Source organism: Candoia aspera, chromosome 6, assembly GCF_035149785.1.
Source record: "Candoia aspera isolate rCanAsp1 chromosome 6, rCanAsp1.hap2, whole genome shotgun sequence".
NCBI lineage: Eukaryota > Metazoa > Chordata > Lepidosauria > Squamata > Boidae > Candoia > Candoia aspera.
The window spans coordinates 86,966,415-86,994,402 of record NC_086158.1 but is presented as its reverse complement, the minus strand read 5'-3'; the positions used below and the strand labels follow the sequence as shown (position 1 = coordinate 86,994,402).

General features: G+C 39.0%; 1 protein-coding gene across 2 annotated transcripts in view; it reads right to left on the bottom strand.

Moving 5' to 3' along the window:
* Nucleotides 1-1,280: 1,280 nt before the first annotated feature.
* The window catches only part of PAX2 (paired box 2), a 152,966-nt gene continuing 126,258 nt past the window's right edge, over nt 1,281-27,988 (bottom strand). Inside the window, exons 8-10 of one of the 2 annotated variants that reach the window (XM_063307599.1) lie at nt 13,526-13,627; nt 8,509-8,595; nt 1,281-2,833 (exon numbers count right to left, since the gene is read on the bottom strand). In XM_063307599.1, coding sequence (XP_063163669.1) covers nt 2,757-2,833; nt 8,509-8,595; nt 13,526-13,627 — 266 coding nt within the window. In that variant the 3' untranslated portion in view covers nt 1,281-2,756. The remainder of the gene's footprint in view (nt 2,834-8,508; nt 8,596-13,525; nt 13,628-27,988) is intronic. The other variant, XM_063307598.1, reaches the window with a different exon arrangement.

The following is a 27,988-nucleotide window of genomic DNA, read 5'->3' as shown; positions in this document are numbered from 1 at the left end:
CTAATTCTTTCCTCTCCTTGCTCAGGAGAGGTGGAAAATCCTTTTGAATATTGTGGGAGATAGTGTTCAAGAGTGCAAAGAAGGAAATTGACAAAGATTCTCTCTTCTCTCTTCCCTATGTAGGCCAGGGCATCCTACACTGGATTGTGTTCAGGGACTACATTAACTTGCTGAAGGAAACACTAGATTCTAGTAAGTCTGTAAACCACCATGAGCATGCAGATGTGTTGATATTGCATAATGTTCCATCCACATTTTTATATAATTTGAGGAATTCTTACATTATGACATGAAAAATTGCATAAATAAGGATATTTTAATAAAGGAATACTTTATATTGTTATGGCAAGAAGAGGTAAGGTAATTATGGAACTTAAGTGGATGCCATCATCTAGAGATGGGGAACAAAACACAAATTCATTCCACCAAGATATCAACCTTTTCTAGAATATTAAGTGAATGGGTTAAGCTAAATTCTCAAGACTTCCAATGCAGCTCAGTGAACAAGGGAACTGCTGTAGTAACTCATAAAAAAACTGATTAAAAGATCCCCTTCATTTACATGCCAGTTGCTAAGGGAGAATTACATAGGAATTAAAACACATAAGGAAAGGCTTTGGAGATGAATCTTTTAACTTTAGGAGCCATCCCATACCATCACTTGTCAATTTGTGGGATCGGAATGAATTTTCTTCATGATCCTCACTCTGGTAAAAGGGGAGTAGGTTTTTCTTCTCCCTCTTCTGAGGACAATACCCTGCTAGATGAATTCAAGTTTTCACAAATATGAGTCTTAACATTTCTTTTATCATATCTTATAACTTTTTATTTCAATCAAAGGGAATGAAGCCAAGAAGCAGAGCAGAAGGAAGCCCATGGGATTAGCATTTGAGATGCAATGGGCTAGAACGAAGCCCCGAACAGATTTGGGCAACTGTAAGGAAACAGAAAATATACGTTCAACTAAGCGGCGGGTGGGGTGGGGATCTTCAAAATTCTTTGCACAGAATAGCAGGCTTGAGCAATTGGCTAGAGAAGGGAGAACTATGGCCTGGCAGAAAAACCAGCTCCTGGATCACAATAGGTGGTAGGATGCATGACCTTGCATCTATCTGTGTGTGTGTGTGATTATATATATATATATATATACATACACACACACACACACACACACATATATATATATATATATATATATATATAGTATTTTTTATGGTTCTCTAACAGATGTTCTCATTAACTGCTTGGATAATGCTAGAGGTTGATCTTGAATTTGTGTTGCATTAGGGGGCAAGTTTAAAGGTGATTTTGAAATTTTAGATTTGGCATGAATTGGCATTGGCACGATCGCTTATCTGCCCATTCTCAAATCAAGTTGTGACCAAGTTGTAAACCCACTGCTGGTGTGTGCCCTTTCTTTTGTGACTGTAAATAAGAAGAGAAGGCATAACATTCTAGAAGTGAAATCTGTTTTTTTCTGTATTCCAACATTTCTTTTGCAGTACAGCACTTCTCATAACTTTATTCTATCATATTCTATATGAATGGCAGAAACTGAAAGGTAGAGAACCAAAAAAACAATCCCAGTTCTATACGGAATTGTTTTGGTTCATTGTCAGTTGCCCAAACTGTTATATTCTCCAGCAAAAAGCAATATATTTTGGCTGGCAACTAATCAAATAAAAGTTGCATAAAGGATGGACCTTTTAACTTTTTCCTTAAGTGTTGCCAAATTTGTGTATTGTGCAGAAAGCTGCCCACAAAATGCACTTGCTCTCTTCTCTGCCATACATGAATATTCCTGTGTGCATAGTAGGAAAAGAATGAAACCCAGGATAATGTGTCTATCATTGAAGTTGGGGTGGTATTTCAGCTTAATCTGTCACAACTTTTTACTTTTTTAGAAAACTGGGGTTTTGTTTATTTCCCCCCTCCATTTATAGACTTTCAGGACAAAGCATTAAAAACAGTTATATTTATATAACCACTTGTATAGTTCTTCATTTTGATAGTTGGTTGACATCACTCCATCCTCCTATCTGACCTGACTCTGTATGTTTTATGGGTGTGATTGCTTGTTCAACTTCAGCTTGTAAGATTATGACAAACAGGATGGAAATGGTCAATCTTCAGGTGACACTGAGAAGAAAGCAAGGCCTAACTATTTCAACCAACCTATAGAGGAATGGGTGGGAATGTACCACACAAGGAAACTTTTGTGAAACCCAGTGGATGATGCAGAGTCTTTCCCCCTTCATTAGGCTGAGCCACATGGTTCTCTCAGGCTTCTGGAAATTTGACTGTTGATCATTCTGAGTTGTTTTTCATAGAAGATCATCTTAGAGGGGGAACAATGAATTATAAGCAGCATTCTCCTCTGCTACTGCCTGCCCACACCACTCTCCGCAAGTTATATTCTTCTTACAGTTAGAGAAGCCTCATGTGGAAGGAACTGAAGAATTCACCAAGGAGGAGTCTGAAGTACTGCAGTGGTATTAGCAACAGTGACAGCAGAACCACTGGCCATAAACTTGGTTTTGCCATCACCCAATGGAGTAGCTTGGATAGATTGCAAAGGACATAACATTTTCAATCTTGTGTTGACAGTAAATTCTGCAGTCCGAAAGAATAACGAGGGGTAGAAGGAGGAGGGGAGGGATGTTGTCTTCTTCCAAGTGGTGCAGAATGTCCATCAGACAGGTACAATATGGAGGCCTAGGCTGTCACCCTGCAGTTTCATGTGGTTTCCATGGTAACTAGTGGCGGTCATAGGCAGCGGCAGCAGTGGGAGGTGCGGAGCCCCGGGATGTGGCACTATAATAATAAGGGGAACCTGAAAGTTAACACAGGAGAAGAATGGACTGATTGAAAGGACATACAGTAAAATAAAATAAGAAAAAAAAGACAAAAGACAAAAGACAAAGAAAGAAAGCATATTAAAAGGAACCAGAAATAGAAATCTGGAAATGGGGATTCCTTAATGGTCTAGATGTAGAATAGGAAAACAACATACACAGTATATATGCATGGGAAGCTAAATTAATTGGATTATCAAGTGCTTGTCATACACAAAGAATCCTGCTGTAGAGCTTTCCATTCTAGATTCTATGCGAGTTCTGTTTGGTTGAACCATCTAGATAACTTGTATAATATTAGAATTGTCTCTTATCCTGTGTCTCTCTTAGTCCCTTCACTAAGATAAGTTTACAAAGATTTGTTGCTTAACATACTGTTCCATGTGAGTCTATGATATACAAGAGTTTTGGCTTGGATCCAGTATTTCCTCTGGAGAAGCATACCTGATCAGAGTTGTACTCAAGACATTCCACCCCGCAGAAGAGGGAAACAAGAACCACGCAGGCTCTGAGTTAGATTCATTTGCGGACCTGGTAACTACCAGCAACGATTCAATACATCTTTCTATTTACTGTGTCAGCCCTCTATAAGCCTCCAAGAGTCATTAATGAGTGGGTGGCCTTAAAAAGTGATTAAGTAAAAATAAATTTAAAAATAAAACACTTTTTGTTGATCCTTCTCATTCCCAGTGAAATCTCCAATACCATTCTAGATGGTACTTGATCCACATGGAGAAATTTAGAAGCTTGCAAGGGAAGGACGGAATCTAACAATATTACCCCTTTTCTAATCCCATTATCAGAAATGCCCAGCTTAATCAGAAGCATACAGGAAATGTAAGCAGCTCTATTGTTTGGGCTTCTGAAATACTTTCCATTCAGGGAAGGTACATGAAGTACTAAAGTCTATCATTTGTATTTTTTGTATTTTTATAATGTTTTTTTATTTGTAAGCTGCCCAGAGTCATTTTTATAGTGAGATGGGTGGTGTATAAAACAAACAAACAAACAACGTTTTTAAGATAAAAAAATCTGCCAGATCTGTGCAAACCAGATCTCAGTGTATAGTATTAAATATCTAAGATAAGCCAAATCAGGGTTAGAACAGGTCTGAAAATCAAGCTTAAAAACAAGCAATAGAATTGTTGATTGGGCTGAAGGCATCTCTGAACTGTATAAGGATCAAGATGAGACAGATTTATTCAAAGAACCTTGGTAGCTGATCTTAAGGACTGGATTTTATTTTACGAAGCTTTAATTTTTTAAATAAAAAAGGCACACAAAATATGAGATTACACATATGTAGTAGCTGCTAAATGCAATAGCAGACTATATGACATATAATATATGCTATTAGTAGGTGTACACAATTCCAATGATTTTTAAGAGATCTATGCTTTGTGGTTTTTTGGGGTGTCCACATAATGGATCTACATTAACACCACAGAAATGTGATTAACAAATATATTTGTATATTGTATATTATAAGAAATATGTAATTCTTAATTCACTATGTTAATGAATTAAATTGGAGGGGGTCATTTAAGTCCATTCAAGTCCAACCTCCTGTTCACTGTAGAGGTCCTATGAGGGAACTCATTAACAGTAATGTTTTAAAGATGGGCGAACTGGGAAACAAAGTAGTTGCTAATATATCCCAGGAGGGTAGCCTTGTTAGATTCTTACAGCCAAAACAAGGATGAGTTTTGTGGCATCTTAAAGACTAAAAGAAGAGAGATGGGGGGAATGGTAAAAGAGGAGTGGAGGTGGATAGGGACCATAAACAAAACTGTAGTTAGATGTGACATTTTGCACTGATGAACTAGTTAGCACATGCAGTGTAATAAGAATTCCTGGTCTCTGTTTAATCTGGGAGAAATAAAGTTAAATTTCATTACTTTGAAATGAAATCTGTCTTTAGGTTGGCCACTCTGAGGATAGAAATAGTGAATCATGTCTAGATAGTTTTTTTTTTTTGTATGTATGTATGTTAGCTGTTGTTGTTGCTGGTTACTGTCAAGTCGTTTATGACTCATGGCAACCCCACGCATAACAGAACGAAATGCTGTTCTGTCTTGTGCCATATGCCTGACTGTTCCAATGTTTGCATCCATTATTGCGGTAATTGTATCAATCCATCACATTGAAGGTCTTCCTCTTTTCTGCTGGCCCTCGACTGTTAACTAAACCTCCCAAATGTTGCAGCTTTTCCTTTTACAGAAGGCTTTCTAGCTTCCTGGTCATTTTGGCTCTCCTTTGCTCTATGTGTTTTTTTTCCCAGCTTTTCAGTAACATTTTTTTAAAAAGATGGATAAACCTGAAATGTGTATTGTATTGCAAAAGTACAGTATAGCTTCACAGCTTTATATATAGGCATTACAATGTTAGCAGTTTTATTCCACATCAGTTAAGATTTAGTCCATGTATGTGAAGAGATGATTACTTTCCCTCAGTATCCATAACTTATAGGGGTATTATCCAACCTGGTGTGAAACTCAAATTCAGAGTAAATCAGGATAATTCAGAATAGCCTCTTGCCTGAAGTAGGGAGGACAGCTCCAGCATGCCCTGCCCCAATTCAAAATGAGAGGAAACAGCAGCCACTTTCTCACTCCCCCCCCCAAAAAAACCCATCTTATATAAAAACATCTTGATGGAAAGAGGAGTATTGGATTCAGTGACAGGACTGGCCCAAAGTCAGCTCATTTTCAGCTTTTTGGTTTGGTGGTAAGATCATGGGGTTAGGCCTCTGAGGGCCTGATTAGGCTAGGCAGGGGCTGAGTGGGGAGAACCAGGATGGGTTGTGTGGGACTTGGTCTCCATCAAACTGAGCACATAAACAATTATTGGGGAGCTTTGAGACACTTACAGAAGTGGTGTGAGTCAGTGGATCTTCTTATCAAAAGAGCAGAAGAAAACTACAGGAGAAGATGCTGAGCTCAAAGCAAGGAAAGATCATCTAAAAGAACAGTCAGAAGAACACCAAGATAGAGCTTTTGGAGAGGAATAGAACCTCTCCTTCCATCTTTAGACTTGGAACAGGCCCTTTGTGGTAAAAGTGGTAAATTTCTATAATCTCAGACTAGGACCTATCTCTAGAGAAATTCTGGACACTTGGATGTTCTTGGGAGGGTTTGCAGCAGTGGCTGCTCTGACCACTTTCTCAATTAAGGAATAAAGAATCCACCCATCCTCACCAAGGGGAATATTTTTTTTTAAAAAGGCAGAAAACCTGAGGTACAGAACACCTTAGAGTGAACTTGGTTAAATAAGGCCAGTCAAAGGCCTTATGAACGAGAAAGATAGCACAAAGGCTAGGTCCTGAGCATGGCATTCTGTGTTAAGCCCTCTCAAAGCAAACTTTCTGCTAGATGGTGGTGACACTTGGCTGCTGCTTGAATGAGTGTTTCTAGGGGTGCAGGATTCAAAGACACCAGTTAAAAATGGCATAGTAGTAGATGTCAGTGGGCCTCCATTATAAGAGCTAAAACCAGCCTTCATTTTGATTTAGTGAAAGTGGGGGCACACGCTAGGTTGCCTGCCTGTTCTACTGTACTAATTTACTAATAGAAACAAGATATAACTACAGATGGTAAGCATTATCAGTCAGACTGAGGGAAACAATTCTGTCTGGCATGTGCTAATGTACTTCAGCCAATTTGGTGGGTCTAATTAATGCTGTTTAGGGCTATGAAGCTCTACAAATTTGAAGAGGAAAAGCCGCTTCAGAGCACACATGATACACACACAGCATCTGAAAGGATCTCCTTAAATCAAACACATTTTTTTTCCAGGGCAGTTACTTTAAGGAGTTGTCAACAGGTACAATGTAAACATTCCTGCATGCTTTAAATCTCCATTTTCCTTTCAAAGTGTTGCACAGACCTAGTGCATTTAGCTATGGGTTGTTGTTTTTTAGAAGGAATTATTTAGAAAATGGCAGTACATATTTTAAGGCTTGATCCTGTAAATTGTATTTTTGGTGTAGTGGTTAAGGCACCAGGTTAGAATTCTTCATTCATAGCTGAGGAGTGGCAAGTTGGTTTAAGCAAGTTGGAAGTTAATCCACTTAGGATATTTTCTAGTCAATGTTATAATGAAGTAAAACATTACATTTTGAATTGTTAGATTATACTGAATATGTAGCTTTCAAAGTTAATGAATTAATATGTAGAATATTATATTGTTTTTAAATAATATGTTTAACTGGGTAATACGCAGCAGTGGAATGAGCTATATTAAACCATGTAGAAATTGTTTCTACATGATTGCTGGTATTGTAATTTAAATATATGTTTATTTTTTTATTTCAGTTTCCCTTGACAAAAGGCCATATTTAAAATTTCTTAGCATGATAGTCATTTAATCTTTTGAACCTAGAACCTTGTGTGGTACCTTAAAGGTTATTATATTTATTATGGTCCAATCTTTAGTGCATCACAGTCCATTTCATCAGATCATCAGATGTATGGAGGATAATTCTGTGATATGCATGAACACGGACACACAAAACACACACATATACACACAGAGACAGCAGGAGCAGGACAGAGAGAAGCAATGGGAAAGGGGCCATGATGGAAGGGAATATGAGAGACAGAATTTTAATCACCTGACTTTTATCTTCCAATTCTTAGCATTCCAACAATAGCTACATGTATATCATAAATATGTGTCTCACAGGGCTTTGTAGCTGATGAAGTGGGTGATGATTCACAAAAGTTATTGCAGCAATACATGTGTTAGTTTTCAAGATGCCACAGTAGTTTAAAAATGCACCAGGAGCAGTTCATTGATGCAGCTATCTTACTTGTTCTGGGTCCTGTCGCTAGGCTTATAATAGCTATACTCTTTTTCTTTTTTACTGATAAGGTTCTGATTCATAGTTTGGATGCAGAGGGATTAGATTTAGGCAAATAAAGTGCATTTCCATCCAGAAAAAAATTAAGTTCTTTTGTTTAGCAGATAAACCAACATGGGATTAGAAACACAAATTGGTTGGATGGAGTTACATTTCTTATGAAGAAGTTTTATAGGTTGGATTGCACTTGATCCCAGCATTGCTCCTAGAAGGAAAAACGGCTGTTGTAGCTATGACTATTTTTGTTCAGTTTTAGTTCATATGCAAACTGTATACGTGGCCAATATTGACCATATTATACTTCTGCTGTATGATGGAGTATATTGCATAATAACTCTGCTGCATTCAAGCTTTAAACTGTTGGAAAATGTAGCTGGCTTAACACATTGTTTAGAAACCATATATTGGTAATCCTGAATCAATTATGCACAGTATTCATTTGTTTCAAGGTATTTGTTTTGGTTTATAAAAGTCTCAATGGCTTGGAATCAGAATGTCTCCCATATGGAACTGTCATCACCTATCTCCATAATTAAAAGTCCCATTGTATATCCCCGCATCAAGAGAAGCTATCTGGTAGGCACAAGAGTAGACAGTAGATCCCTTTGGGATCAGTGCATCACATGATACTTCTTCAGAAGCCCAGGTGAGAGGTAGGTTGCAAGGTCATTCAGGGGATCCCCTTAGTCCCCAGGAAGATAGAAACAAATAGGAAAAAGAAAGCAAAGAGACCAATAGGAGGGCAACAGGAGGGGATGGAAAGGGATACAGCAGACCTTAGGCAATACTCACTTAGTAATGCAGGATTGCTGAACCTCCAGGCCTCATTGTAGGTTGTGTACTGAGGGTGGCTGTAAGGATTGCCTGAGAATTCACTCCCTGGAAAGAACAAAGGAGGGTAAGCGTCATTCACAAGGTCGATCAGACAGGGAGGGAGGGAAGGAGAACAAAGTTACATCAGTACCTGACGTAGAGGTAAAAGAAGAAGAAAGTCATTATACTGGCTAAGATTTGCAGGGCATCTTGTAGTGCAATTCTATAAGTCCCAAGGGACACTGCAGCAAACAGGAAGGTCTTAAGAGTGGATTGGCAAAGGAGACAAAATGAAGAACTGGGAGAAAGTTCACTCTAATACATTCATGTAATAAAGAGTCTTAAGGTGCAACTTACTCTGGAGTTTCTGTTAAGTATCCTCTAAGAAACATCATGACACGTCTAGTGACAGATTGCAGCCAGTTGTAAAAGGTTTCACACCTTGGGGTGGTTGAATCTAAGCAGAACCCCCAGTAAGAAAGCAACAGGCTCTTTCCCAATAAAAGTCAGGTGAAAGGCTCTTTGCAAGGCCCATTTATGTAAAAGGGGGCTTAAGTGCTTCCTTTATTTTTCTATGTTGTCACTCAATTTGTTTCTACGTTTATTCTGAAGTGCAGGTTAAGTAAAGAACTTCTTACTCACTCTTCCTCTCTCTCCAGACCAGTCAAGGGAAGGCAGAAGCACCATATGTGCACAATGTTTATTGACAAGGAGTTAAAGGAAACGAGCTGCAGGATAATGAGCTTTTGAGCTCAATTGCGACCAAGAGGAACCAGTTATCTCCTTTCCTGATCACTAATGAAACATGTAATTTCCTCATCAATGCTAGATTCTGTTTAACTACTCTCTTTGGAGAAGGCCAGGGCTGCGACCCGTTCACGGCAGTCCTAGAGCATTTCTGCTGAAGCTCAAAATGCTCCAGAAAAAATGCCAGAAAGGAAGAAATCAGGAAAGGCCAGCTACCTGTAGGATAGCAGAGAAAGCAAATGGCTCCCTGGACACTTCAGGCCTGGTCACTTACTCATCAGTCTCATTAGCAATAATGCAGAAACAGGTTTAGTATAGGCATTCCAACATCCATAAACTGAGAGACATTAGAGGGACTGCTCTATCAGGTTTTAGTGTTCTTTGAGTGAAAGAGTATTGAACACAATGCATTTTTTTAAAGGACGGTACATGTAGAGCTTAAGCGATAATAAGCAATACATATTATTTCTTTTCATGCAACAGACCTTCCTCAAATCCCTGGGAAGAGGGTCTGAATCTTCTGAGTGCTTTTAGACAATTTGCAGCGTTTTATCTGCTCTCTCTCTTCCAAATTATAAATTCCCATTTTTCAGATTCATCCTTGCTGCTCCAAGCTCCCATGGACATTTCATTCAAGTACACAGAAAGCTGCTAGCTATCTATCAACCACTGATAAATATCAAGCAGCCATTTCTCCATTAACTAACTTCTGATGTCCCCTAAGTTATCCAACTATAGTTGTGCTATGGCCTCCATGATGACTGGGTGGTATCAGAAGCCAGCACGTGTGCGCCAAGAAAGGTGAGATGGTGGATGCAGCATTGCAGTGTAACCCTTGCCTCTGTTGTATGTGTGTTGATATTGCACTCATGTACAAAAGGGATGGGACTTTCATTGCAATGCTGCATCTGCCAATGTGCCTTTTTTTTATCACATACACTGCCTCCCATGGATGCCACTGTTGGAAGCTGCTCTCTGTGGGACAATTCTTGGTTTAGTTAGCCAGTGACACAGGCTCAGAGTCTGGAGATATTGCACACAGCCACAGACAACACAGTTATTTATTCTGAGTATGTGTTTGGTTCATGAAATAATCCTAGAAATGAAAGATATACAGCAATACAATTCCTTCAAGTATTGCAATGATCTACCAGTTATAGTTCAATATCATTAAACGAAAGGAAAGACAAAGTTTACTGATTATGCATAAGAAAGCATGCAGGTTTCTATAACCCTTAGACAAGAACTGTGACCCAACAGAGAGTTAGATGAAAAGCAGCTCCATAAATATCTTGTTGCCATCTTAGATCATAATCCAGTTCTCAGCAGCACTCGAATGTCTGTATATTATTTATACATAAAAATATAAACAGGACTACTAAGAAAACCCTAAGTAAAAAAATATATAGTAAAATAACTTTAAAAATGACTTTAAGATCAACTAAAACAGAAAAAACGAATATAACAAAAACAGCATCCAGGAATCTACTTGCTAATGATCAAACAACAAGCAAATAATCAAGTCAGGCAGAGCTGTTTTGGAAGACTGTTTCAAATCTTGAGTATCACCATTAAGAAGGCCCTGTTTTTAAAATTCCCCATGTTACACATTTAATGGCAGAGGGCTTGAAGGAAGGCTTCTGTAGTGATTGGCAAGTTTATAACAAGGAATCTCTGTTTGTGTACTGGTAAGGGAAAGAGATGACATTTCTGAGATACTTCAGATTCAGGGAATTTAGGGTTTTGTTTATTCGAACTCAGCCATTAGCATGCCCCTCCACCCCAATTGTCTGTGCTACTCTTGGGCCTTCATACTATTTGCAGCTGGAATCTCTGATTACCCCATCCAGTGAAATGAGAAAAAGATTGGAAGCAAAAATCCTTGCAGCACCCAAAGTAAAATATAACCCCGTAACCCTATCCTGGCTAAGTATCATATAGGGATGGTCCATGGTGTTGAAAACCATGAAAGGTGGATCTACCAAAAAGATATAACATTGCATCTTAGCCATCCACTTAGCAGCTTTCCTAGAAAGGGGTATAATTGTATCACAGCAGCAAAATGACCCCTCCCAATCTACATGCCATGCTACTGCCATTGGGCATACCAAATCCCAATTCTTCCTGCTTCACTTGCATGAGCAAATGGGAATTTCCTGATTGTTTAAAATAATGTGAATGAAGCAGGAGGAAGCTGAGACATGTGATTGTGTGTGCACAATGTTGCTGTTGGAGAACAGGGCAGTAGTGGGAGGTCATCTCACTCCATTGATGAATTTATACCTCCATGTATTGCTTGGCTGCAAACAAAACTGATTGATGTCCTTAATCACAGTGGAAATCAGAGCTGAAAGATACCAAATAAATAACATCAGGCAAAAATACCCTGGAACTGATCAAACCTACTGAAGCACCCTTCCAAATAAGGCACTTTAAAAAATATTCACTTGTCTAAAGAAAACTGAAATGTGGGCTTCTGGTGGGAATGGTGGTCTGAGCAGCTGTGCCTGCTATTTCGGCAGGTGGAGCAGACAGCATGGCAGCTTTTTGGGGGGCTCAGGAAGGCTTTCCTGAAGCCCAGAACTGTTCTCTGGATCAAGAAGAATACCTGGAATTAGCCCATTTGCCCTCATGAACATTCACTTGGAGCCTGGGGATCGCAAACAGCATTTCACAGTTGACAGTAAGAACACCGGGAGGCAGGGACATCACCATTTCCAAACCATGCTGTAGCCTTCAAGGGACACTAAGACCGGCCACCCATTTCTAAATCACCAGTTTGTTTTTTCTTTTAAGTATACGTACCCCAAGAGAGGCTTTCTACAGCCAGGAGAAGCTGGTTCTCTTGGTGCTTAACATTATTTTGGGGATTATTTTAAAAATCTTTTTAAGTTTTAAGTTTTGGATTTCATTTTCCTTCCAAAGGAAATATCAAAGATTGAGTAAATAATTGTTTTCCTGTTATTATTTTTGTATTAAATTTGAAGATACTAGCATTTTCCTACATGTTGAATCTGCTGATTTGAATCTACAGCTTTCTGTCTTCACTTTCCCTTAAGAGCAGTCTGTTAATTTTCACTTTGTGTAAACAACTTTCCCATATCTTCAACTTCCACTGATTAAGCTCCTAGGGGGCGCCATAATCTATTGTCTGAGACACGGAGGATTTCGAACAAATTTTTTCCGACCTTCACCAGGACTTCAAAGAAATATCTTCTGACTTTTATCAGTTCTTTATGCAAAATATCCAGAACATTGTGGAAAATATGAAAGCAAAATATGTCATCAGGTTGGGGATCTGGTGGATGAAATTGAGGAATCTAAGATCGATAGAAAGGCTTCTTCTGAGACTAAGATTGGGAATTTTGTCAATATTCTGGATGAAGATTGGATAATGGACTTGGAACAATCTTGTGGGGAGAGTGATCTGCAAGTCATAAGCAGGGTTGATCTCCTGGTGGAACACCATGAAAAGATCCTGGAATTTTTGAGGGAGGCAGCTGGGCTGTTTGATTTTCTTAAAAAAAAGTTCTATGTATATTTTGGGAACATGTAACTGCTCTAGTTTATTTTGAAGTGGGATAAGGGTTGGAAAATATTTCTTTGGTTTGCTTTAAGGATATTACTGATGTTATTTGCCTTTAAATATTTGGATTTATGATTTTGAATTAGCTTTCTTTTTACAGTTTATTAAGATTCTGGGTTTATTAAGGTTTATTAAGATGGACATTATTAAAATTGTTATACCATTAAGTATAATAGCTGATAATTTATGTGCCTTTCAATCTGATTTTTATTATAGTTGACAGAAATGTATAGAATAATGGTAGGAAAGGAATAATTAAATACGTTTTATTTTTGGGAGGGGAGAAAGATATTTAGTAGGTTTATATGAATTTTTTTTCTTCTTTCTTCATTTTAACATAAGGGGGAGGGGTAACTGTACTTAGTGATTTTTATTATATGTTAAAGGGGAATGATTTATAGAAATAATGTGGTGTTTTGGTTTAATATAGAGTAAGAGATTGATTATGGAAATTTTGTATATCCTTGTTGTTAAAAGTCAGAAGCCACATCTTCTTGTATATCCAAAGTTTTTCTTCTCTTGTGTTTCCACACTTTTTAAGTTTTTTTCCTCTTTTTTGTAGTTTTTTTATTTTTATTGTAGTTTTTATTCTTTCTTTGAAATTTAATAAAATTTACTGAAAAAAGATAAAGAAAATTGAAATGCAAAGCAAGAAAACCTTACCAGGCACCATTCCTGCAAGAGTTGAGGTTGGGTAGCTGCCTTGTCCAGTTGGTGGAACATGTGGTGGGTAGCCAGGCAAGGTTGTGCTGGCCATGTCACGACCTGCGAAGGAAAAAGGAGGGAGAACTGATTTCACTGTGATAGCTGGAGGTGATGAGCATGACGTAGGGAGGCCCCTACTTCAAATGTTACCTCTACCCTGAAACTACTCCTTCTTATCCTTAGTCCTCAATCTATTACTATCTCCAGGTATTTTTAATTTTATCACCTTTTATTAAATTTGCAAAGACAGACAAAAGTAGAAGTATCAAGTTCAGTAGATTACAAATGCTATATGACAATATAATTTGGTACATTATTATCTTATTTTGTGGCAATGTCCAATTCAGTGTTTTGGTCCTTTTTTTTTTAAGTGGGAAAAGTCTCCTGACAGTCTTCTGTAATGAATGGTGAGTTTTGTTTACTATCCATATTTCCTAATACAGATCCAGCATAAGAATTTGTTTCTGTTTTTATTGATAATTTAAAGGTTAATTATTTCAAAACAGTGGAAAATCAAAATACATCTTTCATTGGATTAAAAGAGATATTTTACCTCTCTTTAATTACCCTGTAGATGATGGGGCAGTTAAAGAATATTCACGTATAACTGATCACATTGAGACCATCACAAAGCTCTCTTGCTTTTAACACACATTACATGATTTTCACTCTGTCTCCAAACAAATCTGAAGCTCAGCCAAGAAAGGTGACTTCAGTGATATCCCCACTTCATCAGTTAAGCCAAAGGAATAAGTCACATAAAACCCATGGAAATCCTACTACAAGAATCCTAGAGTTGGAGAGGGTAACTGCAGCCATGAAGTCCAATTCCCTGCTCAGTGTAGGAATCCAAATCAGAGCTTCTCCACTAAACCTCTGCCTCAATTCATCCAACACAGAGGTAATTGGCTTGACTGTCAAATTGCCCTGACTTTTAGGTTAGCTACATTTTAAGTAGTTGACACTGGGCTTCCAATATCTTTTTGGTTATGTTCTTGCAACATGGTAAACCATAGACAATGGTTCAAAGACTAGAATCAAACAAACCACATTATGTCTTAGCATGTTATATGAATGAGGCTGCCAAGTTAAATGGTACGTGGTTTCTTTCTTTGCTATTATGTTAACATCATTATGATTGTTAACCATGGTTTATAGTTTAGTACATTATGCTAGTGTAGCTTTTATCAGATAAGAGTTATAGAAGACAGAAAACAAAATATAGGAGAAGCAGCATAGCTTAAATTTGTTTTCCAGTTTTAAAGAAGCATTTTTACTCTTTTCATAACACAAGTTCTGTAGTGGAAACAATCTTGCTTATTTCATTGACAGTGTGGTTGCTGACATGGTCAGGGACTGAATTATGTCCAGCTCCTATTGACCACTTTAGGCTACTATGGGCACGCCAACACCTCTCCAGTCACTGGGTGCTGATGCCCATTGTGTCTTGGGTTGCAGGAGAGATCAGAGAGGCTGTCCATGCAGTGCCCAATCAAGGCTTTCTGAAGGGCTGGTCAAGTCTTCTGCAGGCTATGTATAAACACAAATTAGGGGCTCTTTTTTAAAAATGCTAAACCTGTGTCCAAAATTAGTTTGGCTAAGTGCAGAATTGCAAGTGCAGAAGAGAGAGGTATGAAACAGGAGGGAGCTTCTTGGAGAATCAGGAGAGCTCCATTTCCTACCAGCTTCAGCCCACGCCTTCCTCCTTGCCAGCCCTCTCCCAGCTGTGGTATCTTTGGACATGGGTTTAGTCTTATCAAAAGTGCTCTAGACTGTGTTCAGAGATAGCTCAACCGAAAGGTTGAAGCCACAGAGCACCTCTGTGCCTGCTACCTGTTACTGGGGCAAACCTGCTATACCAAGCACCTGCCTACTTGTGACCAGCCCCATCCCATCCTACTCAACAACAGTGGTTGTTTTTCCCTTGGAGAGAAAACAAAGCTCAGGAGAATCCACTAATCATTTTCCTTGACTTTCTTACATGAAAACTGTAAGAACAGTACTATCTTCTGGCCCCATTTGCTAGGCAGAATAGAGTTTGGCCATCAGAGCAGCAAATTTTATGCCAGCATATTTTTTGTCAGCTTAAGGAATGGAGGACTGTAGTTCAGTGAGGCTGTCTCGCTGTGTTCTCAGTTGTGCAGATGTAGTAGAATAGTAGATCACATTCTGAGTCACCCTGGACAAGTAGAAGCCTTTTAATTGCTTGTTTGCTTATTTAAATGTCTGTCTTGTGTATCCTCCACAGAGACATTTCGGTCACAGATTCAGCAAGAAAAAAGGGGGGACTTTATTCCACAGGTGGGCTCAGAAAAACCTCAGTTCTGAGATTTCACTCTAAGATGGCTGCAAATCTAATATTAAAAATACTAACATACAAGCAGAAAAAATCCAGTAAAAGGTAGCATAAATTAATAATTCAGTTAACTGAGATTTTGAAAAACTATTTTAAATGGCCCTTTTTCTTATAAAAAGTGTAACATTTGTGAGTTTGGGGAAAAATTGTTTCCAAGCAGTGTTATTAACCTGCGTTGCATTTATCTCTCTTTAAAATCAATCAGACAACTGGAGGGATGTGTGTAATGGACAGTGCCCCAGTTAATATGAAGGGTGCATCCAATGGATTTCTCAGAAAACATGTCCAGGATTGGCTTGCATGAATTTATTCTTGTTAGAGTTGAACCTGAGTCAAGAGATGCTGGCTGGGAGGTGAGCCAAAGGGTGGAAAACTGTGGCAAGATGGCAGCAACATGGAAGAGAAGGAACAAAGGCTAACCTTTGCCCAGCCCACTCCCCCTCATTTCTCCATATCCTTCTCTCTCTGTCTGTGTGTGCGTCTTTTGAAGCGCTGTTTCCTTCAGCTCTAATCCCTTCTAAAGTGCGGCATTTCTCAGGTGCCCTGTGTAAGTGCAACAATAATCTCTGATAAAACTGACTGCTTAAAGGACTGTAGCTGAGCCGCATCAGATCAGTGCAGTCTGGGCCCTGGATCTCCTCTCTGCCCAGCCACTAGCGAGAGAATTTCAGTCTGAGTGGCTGATTAAAGCCCCAGCAACAGGAGCAACAGGGTCAGGCCTTACCTTGCAACACTAGGGAGGGTTAAAAGACTCAAGCCCATTTGTTCCAGCAAGGCTGATCTTCTTTGTCAGGTTTCAGGAAAGATCAACCCGTGCCATCTGTTGTCTTCTTCTAGCATTCATCATATTTCACATCCCCCAAAGGCTTAAAATAGGGATGGAACGTGGAACAGGAATAAAAACTAATAATAAATCACGGAGAAGGAATATCATAAAATGTCACAAACAGCTCTCATGATACATGCCTATTTTGGTCAGGCAAGTGCTGGGGAAAAAAGTTCTATTTGGAGTCTTTTGTCAGAAGTGTTAATCAGTTGATCCAAATATTTCAGAAATAACTAGTTTTTACAACTTCTTTAGAGATGTTTCTACTTTATAGATTGGGGTGGGGTGGGGAGTGAAAAAAGAGAAAGCCCCAGAGAAAGCCTCATATTCCAGCATTCTAACCAAGGAATGCAGACCCTAGAACTGAGGAGAAATGAAAGCATCAATATTCTGCTATTTTCCTTCCAATGCTTGATGTGAGCAGCTAAGCTAAAAAGGAATAACATGCTTTCTTTTGTCAATTATACTACTTTTAATTTAGCTGAGCACTGTATTTGCATCCATATCTTGCATGATAGTATATTCCTAGCCTCATGATAAACAGCAGGGCTGGGTGTCACACTATATTTTCTATTTTTATTTTTGGAATCTTTAGGCACTTGAGAGTCAACATGGGCACTTGTTGGATGTTTGGTTGGCATTTTTATTTAAATGTAATTTTACTATGTTTAGTCACATCAAACATGGGAATTAACTTCTGTCTATTACAAGCTAGTATCTATCCCTCTCACAGATGTATACTTTGGGTGGCTTTTTCCTTCTGCAAATATGGAAAACCACTTAGGATGGCACACCCCCAGAGGCTAATTGATTGCAATGGTTTCTGGAAGGCTTTAGTGCATTTTCTAGTTGATATGGTTGGTGTTTGTGGTGAAGTTCTGGTCACCATGTGGAACACAGAATTGACCCAGATAATTGATACTGGATCAATTATCTATTTGGCCCTATTTGTCAGAGCCAAATTAGCTCCTTGGTATACCTAGGTCTGAGAGCAATGAAGCAAGAGATAACAGCAGAATACACTGCATCTGATGGAACATAAGAATTATAGAATGAAGGAAAGGACCTTGGGATTTATCTAGTCCAACCTCCTGCCCATTGGTGAAAACTGATTTTTGAGCTGATACTTTGGTGCTGAGGGCAATAAAGAAGTAGTTCTTTTTCTCCTCTATTACATTTTTTGCAGCAATGGGAATGTTTCAGTTAGGTTTGGACCTTGAAAGAGACCAAATTATACCCCCAACAGCCTATAGTGATAAATTTGCAGGATACTTTGAAGATAATGTCATGCCCATTTGGCATGACTTTGATTACATGATTAGCACAGTTACATCCAGACCATTATTTTGTCTAGTTGTATTGGGTGACTTCCAGTTGTTGAGACTGTAGATGCAAAGGAAGTCCTTGAATAAGTTTGACAAATTTCTTGTACGTTCACTTCTGCCTTGGTTTGTTAGACCTAGTAAAGAGAAGATGGCTAGTGGGGTCCAGGAGATCGTTAATTCTTCCTTAATTAGGAAGATAGTGGTATCAATCTCTTTCAAACTCTGTCATCAAGACTTCTCTTGAAGATGTCTTCCTTGGCCCCAAGAGTAGTGAATAATTATGGGCCAGTTCTTCAACAGAGTGTTGAAGCAAATGGCTGCTGTCAAAATTCAGACACTTTTGGATTTATTTATTCATTTATTCAATGTGACTTTGGGATCAGTTTGGAAGAGAAACTGCCTTTGTCATTTGGAGGGATGATCTTTCCAAAGAGAAATATTGGAGAAGTGCACCTTGGATGCCTCAGCAACTTTTACTACCATCAGTCATGATGTTTTTCAGGACCAACGTTCTGAATTTGATATTGGGACATGTATAGATATATACAACAATATTAACAACATATTATAATTTCAAAATTGGTAATAATGATAATAGTAAAAATGAAAAAAGAAAAAAGGTTCAAAATATTATTTCATAAATAGAACTGAAAACAAATTGGCCACATTGCTTGAAGTTCTTCCTTGCTCCCCCTTTAAAATGCTTTGAATATATGGACACAAACATGTATCAACAATCCTTTTCGGCAAATAAAGTGTAGATGTCACCTTCATTCCTCCCATCAACTTCAACAAATTATGCAAATTGGGAAGTTCATAAAATCAATAATAACTTGTAACAAATATGTTTTTCAAATATAAATAAATTCTTTTTGTTTTGTTTTGTTTTATTGAACATTACCTACCACCTCTCTTTGGGCAATGGCATGGAATATTTGCATTTGTAGTATTTGTCAAACACCAATATTGGATTCCCATTCAGATCCGGTAATTATCCTCTATCTTTTCCCTCCCCACCATTCCTCACACATCTCAGTGTGCATTCTTGATTTCTCTCTGCCTGCATTTCATCTCTTTCCTGCTGGCATGCAACTTTGAATGTTAATGGTCCCTTTTTTGTTGTTGCTGTTGTTGTTACTCTGTGCCTGATTGAACGAGTCACACTCTGATTGAGATGTTAGTGTTAAACTGCCACCTGGGAGCATCAAGCTGAGCCTGAAATGAAGTTTTTAAAAAAACCTTGTGGAACCAGATGGATCAGCTAAGAGTGTTCCCAAGTGAGAAGTCTCTTCCAGGGCAGTGAGGTGGGAGGTATAAGAGAAGTATTTCAGTTTCAGTTTTTCAGTGAAAACTAGATCTCATTTCCATTCTCAGTCCTGTATTCCAACCACTGCATTCAGGCTATGAATAAGCGCCTTTTCCAGGACTGTAGGCACCCTACAACCCCTGTGACTAACACGGTGAGGAGGATTACGATATGCAACTTTCTCAGTATAACATGCACGCATTATGCCTATACAACATTCAAACATCAGTTTGATTTCTGAAAACATTTTGTTATTGATAATCCAAAGCATGTGAAAAATTGATATAGGCTTAGATAAATTTAAATCTTGGCTAGGTAAGAAGGGAGAAGATAAATCATATGTGGTTCTCTTCTGCTCTCTGGTGCCTTGTGAAGCCAGTGAGATGCCTATTTTTTGAACCTACAGTCAGATGACCAGGCATTGCAGAAATGGACCAGTGTTTTTGGTCCAACTCTCTTTGCTCATAAGTGATCTTTCCAACTTCTGAAGGAAAAAAAAAGGAATATAGTTCTACTACAGCTTTGCCACTCAAATTATGTATATATGGAATATTCAGGATATATATAAAATATAGGATATATAGCGATATAGAGGATATTCACTCTCTGTTATTAAAATATCTTATTCCTGACTGAATATATATTTACAAGAATTAAACATATGACTGTATTATTGTTGTTGCTGTTGTTGTTGACATCAGGGACCACCAATGCTTTTGACTGAGAGCTTCATTCAGTTTTGTGGGGAATGTAGAGGGCTGCATTCAAAAATAGACATAGCCAGGAAAAATGAGCAGGACCAAAGAAGAAAAGTGGCTGATCAAACAGGCAAGCAATCAGGCAAACATGAAGAATATAAATTAATGGATTTACTTATTTACTTACAATAGTTGTAGACCATCCCAATCATGAGAATCTGGGTGGTGTACCAAGACAGAAAAGTTAAAAGCAACAATACACACACACAGATTTAAAAAAAAAACAGTTTTGAGGAAAGTGAGGGGAGAGGGCACTGCAAGTATCTCTGGGAGAAGGATGTGCCAGAGCATAAGAGCAAGGAAAGTCTGCCACCTAACCAAGTCCCATTTCCTTCCCATGGAGGGGAGACTCTCAGCAGGCCCTCTCAAGCTGCTTGGACTGGCCAGGCAGAATCAATTGTGAGAAGGCCTAATGTAACCTAGTGCTGTGCTGTAAACAGATTTTGTAGCACTTTGAGTTGGCCCTGGAAACAAATAGGCAACTAGTGCTGTCAGAAACCTCAGAATTGCTGTTATCCTGCAATGGTAGGATTCCCTTGACAGCAGTCATTGCATTCTGAACCAGTTGCAGCTTCTTGCTCACCTTGTAAGGCTGTGCTGCAGAAATCCAGCCATATGGTGATCAAGGCATTAGTTACCATTGCCATGGTATCTGCTCCAGGTAAAATTACAACTGGCTCACTGAAGACCTTCCAAGAGGCCACCACCTGATGTTTAAGTAGGAACTGAATTCAAGAGGACTGCCAAGTCTTGAGCTAATTCCTTTACCTGGGGAACAACCCTGTTTAGAGTAACTATCACAATCAATATTGGTCTTGGTAGGATTTAATATGAACTTGTTTTGCCCCCAGAGCCTCCAGTTCAAGCTTTCCACAGCATTTCTAGCTTTGCCTGGGAAGGCAATACAAATTGGAGATTGTCAGCAGACTGATAATATTTCAACTCAAACTAATGGCTGACCTCCTTCAAGTGGTTTCATATGGTTGTTAAATAACATAGGGGAGAACACTGGATCAATTGTGGAGTCAAGCACTGGATCAGGTCCAATGGAACTCATGTAAAATGGTGACCCTAACTTCCAATTCTTGCAGATGGTCCGGCAATATACCATGCCAAGAAGACAGCTCTAGCAAGTACATGTGGTCCTGGCAAAGGTAATCCACCATCAGTTAATGCTGTTTCTGCCTCATGACCTTACCTGAATTCTGACTGGTAGGGATCCAGATAATCTGTTTCATCTTGGATCCTCTGTAGCTGAATTGCCAAAAAAAGGAGGTTGGAGACTGGGTGAAAATTGTAAAAAAATTGGCTGGACCTCCTTCTTTAGTACTGCCTCCTCCAAGCATGCAGCATTACCTTCTCCCTCAAATAGGTGTTAACTATCTTCCAGATTTAGCTGTTCATGCCCTACCTGGCTGCCCAAAGGATCCAAGAAGGACATGAATCCAGCCTACTGGTGGTAGGATTCATATGATACAGCATCCTATCCACTTCCTTAGGCTCTATACGCTCAACAGATAATAGCACACAACCTTGTCCTGATCATCACTGCGGACTCTGCCCAGCTGATGTCCAAACCAGAGTGGATATGTCTCACAAATTAATCTGGCATACTTGCAGACACTTTGTCACACCCATCTTTCTGAATGATTGTATTCAGGACTTCTACCTCCTGAGGCCTGCAGCTGGACATAATGAAAAGAATACATTCCTCCCACATGGAAATTGAAAGCTGTCTTCAGAAAGCACAACAGTGTGTATACTGGCCTGGCATGAATAGACAAGTGAAATAATGCAAAACACAGTATGAGATGTACAAGTGACAGTGGAACAAGTAGCAGAAGAAGATCCTGAATTCCCACAATATACCAAGTTGACCCTAGGAAAACGTAGATTTCTTTACATGACTGGAGAAGAAAATCTGTCTTATGACTGTGGACTATTTTTCCAATTTGGGGGAAATACATTCATTTCCTGAAACAAATCTAGAGAAGTCATAAGGAAGCTTAAGAGTTATTATGCTTACAATGGAATAGCTGATATACCATTCTTCAGCCACAATTTGTATCAGAAGAATGTATGGCCTTCCAGGAGAAATGCTTAACCCTAAAGTAGTGAGAAAGTGGAATCTGCTATAAGATGACCAAGAAGATGTTGGAAAAAGCCAAGAAAGCTGGGTCTGATCCTTATCTCACCAACCTGGTCTGTTGGAACATCCCTTCTTAGGCTTTGGATTGGAGTTCAAGGACTCATGGGTTGATGGAAGAACACATTATTACCCATAAAAGTGGGCTTATTATTGCCTGAAAGCCACTAAGCACTCATGACAAAAACAAACTATGACAAGCCCAGTTTTATAATCAGTTAGCTAAAGTCCTTACAGATTTGTGAGCAGGAAAGTCAATGTAGGTACACTCTGCAAAGAAACTTAATAAGGAACAGAAGAGAGCAAAAGTCTGACATCAAGTATTCATGTGATCTTTGGAGGCAAGCTCTTGATGAAGAATACTTAAAATCTGGGTAGCCGTAGCCACCTCAAAGTATGTTTAAACTCAGGGGGTATATAAAGGACTTTGCCCCATTCCACTCAAACTGGAGAAAATAAAAACCAGGAAATGAGCATGCTGCTGAGGAATAAGGACGAACTTTGCCTTCTTGCTTTCTTATCCAAAGGCAGGGATTCCCTGCACAGCACCATGGCATCAGGGCAATTGAGCCTCCCAGGTAAAAATTAAAAGCGGCCAAAATCTCATGATATATCAAGCAGTGTTGAGAGAGTTGAGAATAATGAAATCTTGTAAAGTCTCAAGCATTCTCACGTGAGAAGGGTTCTGTTTTTGAACTGTTCTTTGTATCTCCATGTACTTCTTATGACATGAGGCATGAGAACAAACAAGATATAAACTGGGACTCTGGTTCAAAATGTAATAACCACATTTGGTTATAACATGGATAAAGGTTAAATAAAATACATACATAAAAACCAGGATAAATCAGTTCCACGTTAGGGCTTTTCATAAAAATAAACAATTGGTCACTTGATGTGTTTTTACACAAACATAAGTTAGAAAGAAACCTAGCTTAGCGTTATATGCATAGGAAAGCAATCTTAGATACTAATGGGCAGTTTTTACTATGGTCTTGCTCTCTCCTTCTCCCAAGTAGGGCTACCACAACTGAGATATAAACATCTGGATGATCACTTAGATGGAGATACAGAAAACTGTATGATATAATGGTTATCGGGAGTTTTGCAGTTCCCAGAACTGGAACCCCTGCTCCCAAGCTACTACTACATTATTTTAGATTTTTTTTAATTCCACCTTTCTTATTTTTATAAATAACTCAAGGCAGGGAACATACCTCATACTCCTTCCTCCTCCTATTTTCCCTACCACAACAACCCTGTGAGGTGGGTTGGGCTGAGAAAGGGGGACTGGCCCAAGGTCACCCAGCCGGCTTCCTTGCCTCAGGCGGGACTAGAACTCTCAATCTCTTGGTTTCTAGCCCGTTGCCTTAACCACTAGACCAAACTGGCTCTCATTCATACCCTTCATGCTATTCCTTACAGGGAACAGAGAAAAGAAAAAAAGCGACAGTAAGTTAAATAAATAAAAGGCTTGAAATAAGAAAAAGAAAAGGAACCAGAGGGTAAGTCCACTGCTGGGAAATCAGTGAAAATTTAAAATGAGAGGATTAAATTGCAGGAAAGAGACTTTTTTTTTTACTGTATATACCCTTCATATACTTTAACAAAGAACTTTTTTTATTGGGTTGGCAACTTGCTGATCTCCTTTTAAAATATCCTTTCTCTGGAGGCTAATGTAATGCAGAGACAGAATAATTTTCTTGTGCAGAGAAATGTCTATCAGTTTAAGCCCTTACTTATATTAATGAATAACTATGCCCTAGTTTAGTATGTGCTTGGAGGCAATGGCTTCCTGAAATTGTTATAATTCATGGTAAGGACAGGACAGTCTTTACATACTTTTCTTTCCATGTTCTTGGGAAGTTAAGAGGTTAAGTTCTTAAAGTTCAGAATGGGACTGGATAATAAACAGAGGAACTTGCCTATAATAAAATGAGTCAATGAAGAAACTATGAAAAAAGAATTCTTTTTTCCTTGAATAGCTGACAGAAGAAAATTGCAGTCTTGGGCTGAAGTTCCTACTGCTAGTAAACACCAGGCCCATTCATGGCAAGGCTGTATTCATCCATGACATTCTGGGTGAGTGAGTGAACCTGGTTTGTATTAATGAGACATGATTGGGTGAGGATAGCAATATTGCCCTCTTAGAATTTTGCATCCCACATTTTAGGTCCTGTGGCAGCCTTGGGCTCAAGGCCAAGGGAGTTGGCATAGTGCTGATATTATGGGATAACTCATCTGTGAACAGGGACATTGCTCCTAAAGTTGCAGAGGATGAGTGCCTTCACTCATGAGTAGGGAAAGCTGGATATCCTTCTGATGTACCAGCCACCCTGCTGCCCAGTTGTTTCCCTCTCTGGCCTCCTGGATTTGGTCTTTGGGATGTTGATGGAATCCTCATAATTTTTGGTGCTGGGCAACTTCAATCTTCATATCCTGGGGGCTGGGGTAAAAAGAGCCAGTGGGAAAATGGTTTCAATGGCAACCATGGGCTGTTCTCAAGTAATCTGGGCTCAACATGTGCTGGTGGCCATACATTAGACCTTATATGCACTTTGGAGCAATTGCTTTGTGATCTCAATATGGAGGGCATTGCATCTACTCCTTTGCCATGATTGGATCATTTTTTGGTTTAGTTATGTTGCTGCTACATCTTCAGTATGTGACCCATTAAGACGCTCTGTCCCAAGCTCCCAATGGCTCTGAAAGCTTTCTAGAGAGCACATGAGGAGTTTCCCAATGATCTGGCAGTCTGTTCCATAAATTGCCTGGTTAGCCTCTGGCAGTAGTAGGTGACCTGGGCTTTCAATGAAATAGCTCCCAAGCAGACTCTTTCTGTATGCTGATTCTGGAGTGCACCTTAGTTCTCTGAGGAATATTAGAAGAGATAAAGCATCAGAAATGATGCATAGAACACCAATGGAAAAAGACTGAATCTGATCAAGCATGGGTACCAGCTCAAGTTTGAACCTATACTGTGGTGATAATTATTGTGTTAGCAGGCTACCAGCTGGCAGAGTTATTTAGGGTGGTGAAGTCTGTCTTTGGAAGGGCTGAGGGCTGAGCAGAGAGATCTTCCACCTGGCCGCTCTGCCAAAGTCTTGACTCTACCTGGGCAGTGGCTGATATGGTGACAGGATATCTCTAGGTCTGTTTTCTGGACTCCTTTTGGCTTGTTAATTCTGAGGAATTGGATAGGGTGCTCCTTGACATGACTGCAGACTTGACCCATGCCCCGCCTGATTGGAGCTGGGGAACATGACTTGTTGGATTTGGGAAGAGGTGGTGCCAGCAGCTAGAAGGAGGCTATAGTATATTCCCTCCTTGGATCCAGCCGTCTTTCAGAAATATCACCTTGTTTCTAGGGAAAGGCTGTTGATGCAGTGGGGATCCAGCTGCAGAGCACTCTAGGGAAACTGATTATTTTGACTCTTTTCACTCAGGGTTCAGGCCTTGGCCTGGGATGGAGGTCTTGTTGAAATCTTGATGGCTGTAGTAGACTCATCTTGGTCCTTTTAGACCCCTTGGTAGCTTCATTAATTACAGCATCCTTCTTGACCACCTGCAGAGGGTGGGGAGTAGATGCACTGACATACAGTGATTTCACTTCTATCTCAATGGGTGATTTGAATCAGTAGTATGGGGTGGAGAAGGTAGCCTGGTAGCTACTCTCTTGCAGGATATCACTAAGGATTATTCTCTCCCCCTTGCTATTTAACATTTATATATAGATGCTGTGAGACATGTGGTCCAGCAGTTCAGGATACATTACCATCAGTATGCTGATGATATGCAGTTTTATATTGCTACCCTGAGCCCAGCTGGAGATACTGTTGGAGTCCTGTCCCAGTGCTTGGAAAATCTCAAGGGTCTGGATGGGACGAAACAGACTAAAGCTGAAACTAGTGAAGACAGAGTTACTGTTTGTTCCTTGTGGTTCTCTGTCAGCTCCAATATTGTCTCTTGAAAGGAGAAGGGACAAGCCTGCAACTTAGGAGTCTTCCTGGACATTGTTCTTCATTATTTTCATTTATTTATTTGATTTCTATAGCCACCCATCTTGTTCTTCATTATGTGTGGGTTTTTTAAATTGTTGTTATTACTGTCAGTTTTGGGAATTTTAAATTTTTTTTTGAGATCTGAGGTTATGAAGACGGTGGAATACATTTTTTTTTCTTATCATGGAGGTTTTGTTATATTTATTTTTGCTATAGTTTTTCTTATGGTGGATGTTTTTATTGTATTTTATTTTGTTGTAAGCCACTGGAACTCAAAGTGATTCAGCAGCATATATCTTTAAATAATAACAACAATTAAGTTACTATTTGTTCACACAATGAATACCCTGTGAGTGAGTGAAAACAAACAGCGCTGACCAGCATTTGCCAGTGGAATCTGCAGGAGGAACAGACTTTTTGCAGAGTAACCAGAGACTGCCAGAAAAAGTAAGGCAGCCAGATTCTAGGGTGCAAGCTTACTGTACTGAAAAAGTGATCAGGGAGTGCTGGCAGGAATTTCCTAGAGTAGTTTGGTGGAATAATAACAAATTTTCCCTATAAATTAAGAGTTTATACATGGCTAACCTGGGAACCTAAGAAGGGAACAAGAGGATATAAGCCTTTTTGCTCATGGTGCCTTAAGAAAAAACAAGTGAAAATAATGGACAAGAGTTTGCAATTGTGACCTGCAGTATCATGGCATGTTTATGTTCCTGCCTGAAATATACAAGGCATATTTACAAGAAGTGCAAGCTTGTAGCATTCATTAAAAAAAATCAAGACAGAATTTTTTTCAAGATGGTGATTTTCACAGCGGAGAGACTGATCTTCTCTCTCTCCTTCTTAACTGTACAAGGAATTATTTTTGGCTGTTAAGTGCCAGAAATTGGGCAGAAGAGCTATTTTCCCCTGAGGGCTGTTCCTGAGAGGTGAATCCAGAGGATTATAATTCTTCAGGAGATTTACACCCATCAGAGCTACCTGATATAGAATTCCGTTGAAACTAAAAACCATTCCTCAACTACACCTGTATACATGGATTTGTACCACATCCAAAATTTGGGTTTCTCTATGCGTAAAATCCATATTTTAATTTTTCAAGATACCCAAAGTATTACAGACTCTTAGCAACATGGATTGAATTTACTGTAGCATATAATCTGACTTGGTGATTTATACTGTGTTTACCATAGTTCTTGATATCCGTGATTAGCTTATTGCTTAATAGCAATGTTTAATCTTTTAAAACAAAATAATATATTCAGTTATTCATAATTAATGATATACTGGAAAACTATAATCTCTATGACATTTTTAAATTCCTTGTTTATTCATTTGTATTTTTCTTTTTTCTTTCTGTTTTATGTATCATCTTTAAATGTATAATAAAAAAAAGAAAAAGAAAGCCAATCTCCATGAGGAAGACGAACAATGGAAGAAAAAGAGAATCTAGGCTCATCCTCATGTTCCTTTAATCCTACCCTGCTAGCCATTTTTAAATGACGTCTTCATGATGTTACCTTTATCCTATCTCCAGTCCCCAACAGATCTTTATATTTTTATATAAAAATTTTATATCTTTATAAAACAATCTTTAGCTTTCCCAGTTTAAAAGTAGTGTTTTTCCTCTTCTCCTGATGCAACTTTTTGCCATGGGCATTATCTAGGATGTTTGTCAATGAGGGGGATGATGATGTGGTCAG